Below are 10,087 nucleotides of genomic sequence, written 5' to 3'. Positions count from 1 at the left end.
ACTCTTGGCCTGTGTCATTGTCAGTGTCAACTGTCATGTTTCAAAACATACATTTCAATTTCAGTAAATGTTAATGGCAATTGCAGTAAATGTACAAGCCAGAACAATCCCTAAAGTCTGTATAACATAACAGTAAACATAAAAATTTTTGTGATTGGGAAATCGATGTATCGTTACATAAATTGAAATTAGGTCTCTGCCCTCGGGGCTGATACTTAATTGTTCGCCCTCCAAAGAGGATTACTTTAGTTGTGCAGTGTGAAGAAAACCTCAAAGGTAAGTGATTATAGATCATTGCCATTCACATAAATTAGTACGGTTTAACGAATACAATAATAATGCTGTGCATATCAAACAGCAGGTTCTACGAACCTATTGTATACTTAATGTGCGACATGACAATAAATAGTATGATTTGTACAAGGTGAAGATTACTATTTTGAAAGTAGTAGTCCTATGAAGTTAAACTTAAAGAGGGCTGGTTGCTCACAGATTGACTCCGTGTGGGGCTGGGCTTCGCCCCCGCTGCGTTTGCAGCTGGGAAACACGCGCGGGCACAAAAGGTATTAATTCCTTGCTAAAGAAATTGTCAATAGTGAATGTATGTTGTTGCTCAATTGTTTCAGTTCTGTTATGCTTTTGTGCAACACTTGTCCGTGTAGTAATATGTATAGACCATAACATGAACATATATCAATTTAAAATAATATCATTGTATTGGTTATACAAAATAAATTTTAAACACTGATTTCAATGTTTAAAAACTCTTCATTGTCAAAGATTCTGACTACAATTATTACATATATGATGGCAAAATAAGTAGTTTTATACATATTCAAAACATCTCATTAATAGCTAGTTTTATGTTATAACAAATATGTAAGTAACAATAGAGTACTGTGTATAATTTAATTTTGGCAATACATATAGACAATGCTCATTCAGTATTGCTTATAGTGAAATTCTAAAACCTTGATTTTATTTAGTTTATATATGTTATATCAATAATAATAGCTTTAGTAAACAGTAGTGAGTTAAGAAAAGCAATATGTCTTCCTCCATAATGTAATTATACATTGCATTTTTACTAGGATGGGTGAAGGTGGATCTCCCGGAGGTGGTGGCAGTGGTGTGGGCGGTGGTGGTGCGCGCCTGTCCCACACTTCTGAAAAGCACCCTCGCTCCATTCTTGGAGAACTGTCTGCGCTGCGTCGCCATCGGGAGCTGTGCGATGTTGTCCTTAATGTTGCCAATAGAAAGCTCTTTGCACACAGGTCATTAATTAAACTTTTATAAGTGCAGTGTCTTTTAAATACTTGATTCTACACACCTACCCCAAGACAAATTTGGTTTTCTTGCTTTGCAACAGCTGAATTTCTGTTTTGATGTAGGAATTTTCTTTCCTACATCATAAAAATCTTTACTATATTGTGTGTATGGTATATAATAAGTTCGCATACATTGAACTTTCTTCGATAAAAATAATTTGAACCCTTAGAATTTAAGCTTGCTGCTTGAAGCTTGTTTCTTCTGTGAAACTGCAAAGTATTCATATGAATTTACAGGGTAATATTGTCAGCATGCAGCCCTTATTTCCGTGCAATGTTTACGGGCGAGTTGGCTGAATCTCGGGCAACCGAAGTGACCATTCGTGATGTAGACGAGCATGCTATGGAGCAGCTGATTGAATTCTGCTACACTGCACATATTGTTGTAGAAGAGAGTAATGTGCAGGTGAGGTGAAACAGCCAGTTCACCGTTTTACAGCGTAACATGATTTCTTCTATACTTATATTTTGTTTTGTAGGCGCTTTTACCAGCAGCTTGCCTACTACAGCTGCAGGAAATACAAGAGGTGTGCTGCGAGTTCCTCAAGAGACAACTAGATTGTTCAAATTGCCTTGGAATACGCGCCTTTGCCGACACACACTCTTGTCGCGATCTTTTACGTATTGCTGATAAGTTCACGCAGCAAAACTTTCCTGAGGTTTGCATAGATGATACTATCTAAATTTATTTCTTATAATGTATATTATGCTAATAGCAAGTAATAATGTATTTCTTTCAGAAGTAAATAATGTAATTAGACAGCTTATATTTTCATGTTATGTGTAGATATCAAAATTGGTGTCACATTACTTAGTTTGATTTGCTTAGTATTTATTTATTTATTTATTTATTTATTTTTTTTTTAAAGACAATTCACACCAATTGACCTAGTCCCATGCTAAGCTGGTGAAGCTTGTGTTATGGGTACTAGGCAACGGATATACATACATATTATAGATAGATATATGTACATATAAATACATATTTAAACACCCACGACCTAAGAACAACACCAAATGCTCATCACATCGATGTTCGCCTCAGCCGGGGATCGAACCCGGGACCCATGGATTTGCAGTCAGGGGTACTAACCACTAGACCAATGAGTCGTCGAATAATAATAGTCGTCTTACATAATTTGATTGATGAGGGGGCATAAATAAATAAATTAACAACAAAACTTTTATAATATTTAAATGAGTCAAAAAAATTTTATCAAAAATGAGTCAAAAAAAAATTCTGACCAACACCAACTTGCATTAATTTTAAAAGTGTAATACGATATCATAGATACGGAAGCAAAAAAATGCTTATGCTCTAAATATGATTTAAAAGAATTAACCTTGGCACACTGTAAATATTTCAATGTCTTTTCATCGTGTTTAACAGTATTGTGTTTTTAAAGTATCTTTGAAGCCTTATAAATTATGAAACAAGTGGAAAGTTTTTATTTTTGACCTCGCACAGGCTACAGTTTAAGTAACTTTATTTATGTTGAAGACGCAAAAGAAGTAGCGCTTAAAAATGATTAAATTGTGTGTGTATGTACTCGGTGGTTCTGAAATAATAAATAAAAAAAAATAGTATATATTCGATTAGTAATAGTTTAGGCACCTATGTGCCTATAAAGTAAAATTGTCAAACAAATACAGAAATCTGCGTTTCGGTACCTATCAATATAACTGTTTTAGTTAGAAGGTATATTTTTTTTTTAAAATATTAATCATACAATCAGTCTTTGCAATAAGTAGATACGTTGAGAGCTTATTGACGTGTTAGGCACTACTCCCAGCGGAGAAGGTATAAATGGTGGAAAGTTATGTGTCAAATATCTGTCATTTGTAAGATTTTTTTTTTTTTTTGGAGTTTATGGCCTGGTATCTAGACCTTTAGGCCACATTTGTAAGATTTAAATGTGTCGTCCACAGGTAATGGAAAGTGAAGAATTCCTCTTACTGCCAGCGGCACAACTGATCGACATTGTGTCGTCCGACGAGCTGAATGTCCGCTCTGAGGAGCAAACCTTCCAGGCCGTTATGTCATGGGTCAAGTATAACGTTGCTGAGAGGAGGCAGCACTTAGCTCAGGTTTTTTTTAAACTATATAACACATAATCAATTTAAATAAAAATACTTAGCTTAAACATTTCCAAGAATGTTGCAAACGATGAACGCGATAAACGCGAATTTATTACATCACTTACGTAACTCGAGATTTCGAATGCTTTTTCATAATTGTGGTCAGAAAAAGAATGCCACGTCATTTCATATTATTATTGGTAAAAAAAATCAAGTAGGTGAAATTAATTTATTTTACCCCCAGTATTTGGTCAATTCAATAAAATACTTTACTGAGTTAGACATTAAATAATGAAACATGATTTTTTCAGGTGTTGCAACATGTAAGACTGCCATTACTAAGTCCAAAGTTCCTTGTTGGGACCGTATCTGCCGAGCTGCTGATACGAGCGGACGATGCTTGCCGGGACCTCCTTGATGAGGCCAAGAACTACCTTCTACTTCCCCAAGAAAGACCTTTAATGCAGGGACCAAGGACCAGACCCCGAAAACCCACCAGAAGAGGTAAGTTGATTAAAAAAAGGGTGCGTGTACTTATGTACGCTCGTAAGAAGTTGTACTTCTTTGGCATTATTAAAAATAGTTTTTGATTGTATACAAATAATTAATTACAATTAAATAATCAAAGACTGGAAAAGGAGTCATTATAGTTATGTTTACATTTGAGAAATTAAATAAATAAATATTTATTATTATTCTCTTACATTAAGTGTAACATAAATTATATTATTATTCGAATGTTGTTTTTAAATAATGTCCAATGCCGTAGCATCTTCCGTGGGCAACTTTCACTCTCATCAATTTTTCATAACGCGCCTAAAGAAGTATAACTTCAAAAACAAATTTTATTATTCTAAACCAAATTAAAATTTTTTTCTATAGAAAATAAATCGAACAAAACAGTCTAAATAAACTTAATTGAGTTCATTGAAGTTGTTTCTTATTTGCTGGAATTTTTTCGATTATATGAAGTGAAGTTATTTTTATTATATGTAATAAATAATTATGAAAGTGTGGGTAACTGCCTCACCGTAGCGTTTTAAATGTAGACAATCTCTCATTGATCTAGTGGTTAGTACCCCGGACTGCGAATCCATGGGTCCCGGGTTCGATCCCCGGCTGAGACGAACATCGATGTGATGAGCATTTGGTGTTGTGCTTAGGTCTTGGGTGTTTAAATATGTATTTATATGTCTATCTATCTATAATATGTATGTATATCCGTTACCTAGTACCCATAACACAAGCTTCACCTGCTTAGCATGGGACTAGGTCAATTGGTGTGAATTGTCATTAAAAAAAAAATTATAAAAAAAAATTAAAAAAAAAAAATCTTGCAAATTCCTTGCAAAATAATAAATGTATGAACCATTTTGCAATACCTATTCTGCTAGATGAGGTTCTACATGCATATTATTGGTTCTAGGCGAAGTTCTATTCGCTGTGGGCGGTTGGTGTTCAGGCGATGCAATAGCTTCAGTAGAGCGATTCGAGCCAGCGAGTGGTGATTGGAAAATGGTCGCGCCCATGAGCAAACGGCGGTGTGGCGTTGGCGTTGCTGTACTACATGATTTATTGTATGCAGTTGGTGGACATGATGGCCAGAGCTACCTAAATAGTATTGAACGATATGACCCCCAAACCAACCAGGTATATTCCGGCTCGAAGGACCATTTTAATCTAATCTCAACAAAACATTTTGTATAATTATGACAGTGCTCTAGACTTAATATATTTATTAGGATACTCGCCAGACCCATTGAAACGAATTTAATTGATATAAACACATTATTTATTACATTTTATTCCAATGTTTCTAATGCTTTACAGAAGTAATTGGCTGTGAGACTTTCGTAAATTATACTACAAAAGGCTCCATATATATAATTTAAAATACACCAATTCGACTTAGGGTCCTTCAATATAAGAGCCTACCAATTCTTAAAAGGCCGGCAACGCACTAACGGCGTTCTGGCAGTGTGGCAAAACAAACTAGTACTGATAATTTATAAAGTGTTATCGAACGGCCCAAAGCTTAAGTACGTTCATAGGCGTATAGTTGTGATAATATATGAATAAACGAATTTTGTTCTTGATACATTTGTTTGTATAGTGGTGTGGCGCTGTAGCACCGACCTCATCTTGTCGTACGTCAGTTGGCGTTGCGGTGTTGGAGGGCGCGTTGTACGCTGTGGGTGGACAAGATGGCGTACAGTGCCTTAACCATGTGGAACGGTACGACCCCAAGGAGAACCGATGGACCAAGGTACAATTAGAGTTTTTTTAGTTTTAAGACGTACAGTCAGTAGTATAACGTATTTTTATTGATAATACTATATTGTATAATAAGATTTTTGGTTTAGAAATTGTTCAACAAAAAATCATGTGACCACAACTCCTCCATTGTGAGATTTAATATTTTTTTTGACTAACCCATAATAATATACATATATATTTATATATATATAGACTAGCTGACCCGGCAAACGTTGTTTTGCCTATATATTATTTCTAGGAAACATTTTTTTTAGTTCAATAAAAATAACTATCAATAATAATAGTCTAGTCGACAAGTTGAAAATGGAACAAAATAGAGATACTACTCTTAAAATTATGTGCGATAGCTCATTGGATCCGGAATGACGTCTAGAAAAATGTGCTAAAAGCGTGTATTAGCACATAAAAAATTGCAAAAGTTATAGACCATTAAAGATGAAAAAATAATGGCATTTAGTTTTTTGCCAATATTTAATAAACTATTAATATTTAAGAAATTTCAAATAAAGATTCTGAAAGAGGAGGAAATTTCTAATAAAAAACTCCTGACTCCCAGAACTCTATCTCCATTATTTATAATGTTAATTTAACGCTGAAAATAGGTCTGCTCTTGACATTTTTAGGATTCGCGCGTGGCGTCAAAAGCGACTACGGCACATTAATTAATTTATTTAAGGTATTGAATATTTTTTTTTAAATTTGAAAAAATTATGGTGTGTTCTGAACACTATAATTAATTTATTCCCGTTAAAAATTTTACTTAAAGTTAATTTTTCAACAAGTTAAATAATTGTTAACTAACGAAATTTTCTCGAACGACCGTCTTAATTGTAAGTGAAAAAAAATGTTTAAATAATGGTCGTAAAAATATTTCGCTTCGTAGAGCCTTTCTTACATACATACTTAACAAGATCGTGCCATAAAAGTTAAAAAAATATTTATACTTTGTTTATAACAATTTTTTTACTTAAACAAAAACTTAAAAATCCATGTAATGATGTTAAAAAAATTTTTTTTTTTCTAAATCATCATATAATCGTTTTTTTATTAATACAAGATATTTATTGATTTGCAAAAAAAAAAATTCCCGCCATTTGTTGATAAATTTTTTTTAAACAAATTGATTAAATCAATATTTTTAAAAAAAAATTTAACACAACTTTATTACATTAAAAATTTTATGATTTTTTAAAAAAAAAATTTTCCTTAATAACAATTTTTAATTGTTTATAATCGTTTTTTTTAATTTTCTATTGTTTAAATAATTAGTTAAGAAATTTTTTTTTTCCTAAAAATCATAATTGACAGTCTTCTATAAAGTAACAGAAAAAAATTTTTTTTTTATCAACAATTCTATTGTTTATTAACTTACCAATTTGTTAAAAACAAAAATTCAACCTTTGTTTATTTTTTTTCTAAAACTTCTAAAATTAACAAAAACAACCATATATAACAAAGTATAGAAAATTTTTTTTTGTAAATTTTTTGATTATCATGAATATTACTTTTATTTAAAATAGCACATTTTTCTAGACGTCATTCCGGATCCAATGAGCTATCGCACATAATTTTAAGAGTAGTATCTCTATTTTGTTCCATTTTCAACTTGTCGACTAGACTATAAAAAATAGGTGTTGATCGTAGAGGGGTGAAAATTAAGGATTGTATGTACTTTTGTATGATGTACCTATCATAAAAAAATAAAAACAAAAATTTTTGTCGAAAAAATATATTTTTTTGGGGTGGACACCCCTTAACACTTAGAAAGATAAATAGTAGCCTATTCTCAGACTTCAAGAAATATCGGTCCAGTCGTTTCGAAGGAGCATGGAAACGAACATTGTTACACGAGAATTTTATATATTAAATCATTAAAATTAATATCTTAACTATCAGGAATAATGGAATTTGTTTTAGTGACGTTCCATGTATCTTTGTTGTAAGGAAGCTTTCGGAGTAACAAATTTTAAATTATTGAACAAACTGAGCTACATGTATTGATTGATGTCATAACTCCAGGTGGCAGCAATGACGACCCGCCGCCTGGGCGTGGCCGTAGCAGTGCTGGGTGGATACCTGTACGCTGTGGGTGGATCAGATGGACAGTCGCCTCTCAATACGGTCAGTCTTAAATATTCCTGTCCTATTTGGTAATTTCGGATCTATTGAGACTGGTCATAAAAGCAGGAATTGCACATGTGCCTTTTATTTCGTTTGTCAAATTAAGAATACACTTATGTCTGACATGAAATAGTATCACGAAAAAGGCGAAATTGATAAATGTACTGTTACTGGGGCTCGAGAGGTATATATATTTTGTGGAGCTTGACATAAAATCGAGTATATAATGTAACGCTGTATTGTAATTATAGTATGTTGTTATATGTGTAGTATTTCTTTTTTAAATGTTTAATCCAATTTACGTGGTGATCAGTTTAACCGCTTGTCGGCTTATTATCTATTGTGAGATATTGTTTGTATGTAAAAAAAAATATTATTATGTAGGTAGAACGATACGATCCCCGTGCTAACAAATGGACGGCGGTAGCTGCAATGTCTACCCGTCGCAAACATCTCGGCTGTGCAGTATTTGATGGACAGATCTATGCTGTTGGAGGAAGGGATGACTGCACGGAGCTATCATCAGCTGAACGGTATATACTATATATAATATATGTATGCAAGTTTTAATTAAAGTACTGTGTATGTCTCATTTAATCACAAATAAACAGTATTTGATAGAAAGAGTAAATAGTTATAAAGAGGAAATATTTGTATGTTTGTAACGAAATGGCTCAAAAAGTACTGGACTGATTTTAAAAATTCTTTCACCATTTGAATGCTACATTATCACTGATTAAATCAGGGATCCCTTCTAAAACTACATTAATGTAACCCACGGTGTAAAAAATGCCTATAAAATATCTATCGCTGCGAAAACTAATGATGATAGAAAAAAAATTGTCCCATAATTTTTATTACCGTATATGTATATCAATATCTAAAAAATTAAAAAAAAAACAATGTCCACCCGTGCGAAGCCGGGACGGGCCGCTAGTTAGCGATAAAAGGTGCGATTTTTTTTTTACTGTGTTATACTCGTGTTAATGTTATATAGAAATAAACTGTAATATTCTTGAGGTAAGGCAGCGGTACGAGCAATAAATAATAAATAAATAATTATTAATTTAATTTAATTAATAAACTTGACAATTAGCAATAAACTTAAAGCTATGTATTATATACTGAGAGACTGGTGCTTGAAAAAGCTTGGGAAAACCTGTTATTACAAGTCACCAGTCCCTCTTAATGTAAGTAAGGTCCGCTGGTGGTCAGATATGGTTCAAACTTACGTCTCATAAGATATGCACAGTCAAGCCAAGAGGCCAGCAGTGTATATTAAATGCTTAATCTTAAATTTGTTGACTTCCAGGTACGAACCGTCAACAGACACATGGTCACCCGTAGTGGCGATGACGTCACGGCGTAGTGGAGTTGGGCTTGCCGTCGTCAACGGACAATTGTACGCTGTCGGCGGGTTTGACGGAACCGCCTATCTTAAGTCTATTGAGGTACATATTTTAAAGACAATTAGCACTTAAAAAACACTTTATTAAGTTTTTTTTTAATTTGTTTTGGTGTTATTTAAAGGTAGCGTTTTCATTTAAATTCAGAAATATCATGAATTTACATTTAAGTGTCGTTATGGAATATGGGCCTTAGTTTCGCATTTGAACTAAATAAACTTTTGTCAACTCTTTTATTCGGGCAATTATTAAATATGTTACTTTCACCATTAGGTTTATGACCCGGAATCGAACCAGTGGCGACTTTGTGGAGCCATGAACTACCGCCGTCTGGGAGGAGGCGTCGGCGTTATGCGAGCGCCGCATCATGATAACCATTATATATGGTAAGTCATTGCCACATCTTTTCTATATATGGTAAACGATTGCTACATACATGTAACTACATATGGCAATCCAATATGTGTCATTTTTCTATTCCAACAATATATGTGCGGAATTAGTTCCAAATATGCCCGGCACTGATTAAGTTTAAATATAAACATCTATCTTTACATTAAATATACATTGTTGAAGTGTGCCCAAAGTATGATATAAATGCTTGTCTTAGATTGTTCAATAAAAAAATTAATAATTTTATGAACATTTTTAAACAATTTTTTTCGGTTTCGTTTGTAAAATGTTCTTGTCCCATTTCAGGAATCGCAAAGACTCGGTGGTGTAAGCGAGACGGCACCACAAACACTAATAAAATATTAAGTCGTTACTCATTTTATTTTATTGTTAAATCTATATTATAATTGACTATTTATAAATATAAATAAAATACAAATTTTAGAATATAATAATTTTGTATCATTCACATCTCGTAATATA

At 33.0% G+C, this 10,087-nt stretch overlaps 1 protein-coding gene across 2 annotated transcripts; it reads left to right on the top strand.

The window, feature by feature from the left end:
* The first annotated feature begins 64 nt into the window (after positions 1-64).
* LOC125051138 (kelch-like protein diablo) lies at positions 65-10,067 on the top strand. 2 transcript variants are annotated; one of them, XM_047651300.1, is made up of 14 exons: positions 65-276; positions 493-563; positions 1,092-1,274; positions 1,566-1,734; positions 1,808-1,987; positions 3,258-3,416; positions 3,719-3,911; positions 4,834-5,057; positions 5,521-5,673; positions 7,704-7,805; positions 8,190-8,338; positions 9,118-9,256; positions 9,485-9,597; positions 9,911-10,067. In XM_047651300.1, exons 3-14 carry the CDS (start codon positions 1,093-1,095, stop codon positions 9,933-9,935), a joined length of 1,788 nt encoding a protein of 595 aa, XP_047507256.1. In that variant the 5' UTR covers positions 65-276; positions 493-563; position 1,092; the 3' UTR covers positions 9,936-10,067. The 2 variants fall into 2 exon arrangements, with proteins under 2 accessions (XP_047507256.1, XP_047507257.1); XM_047651301.1 differs by lacking the exon at positions 493-563.
* Positions 10,068-10,087: the final 20 nt, after the last annotated feature.

This window comes from Pieris napi, chromosome 7 (assembly GCF_905475465.1).
Source record: "Pieris napi chromosome 7, ilPieNapi1.2, whole genome shotgun sequence".
NCBI lineage: Eukaryota > Metazoa > Arthropoda > Insecta > Lepidoptera > Pieridae > Pieris > Pieris napi.
This window is presented reverse-complemented; position numbering and strand designations above follow the sequence as displayed.

Excerpts from the sequence above, each read along its gene's own strand:
- LOC125051138 (XM_047651301.1), top strand. The coding sequence starts at position 1,093 with ATGGGTGAAGGTGGATCTCCCGGAGGTGGTGGCAGTGGTGTGGGCGGT. Across the intron at positions 3,417-3,718 it reads GGAGGCAGCACTTAGCTCAG|GTGTTGCAACATGTAAGACT; the intron begins GTTTTTTTTAAA and ends TGATTTTTTCAG. Across the intron at positions 5,674-7,703 it reads AGGAGAACCGATGGACCAAG|GTGGCAGCAATGACGACCCG; the intron begins GTACAATTAGAG and ends TCATAACTCCAG.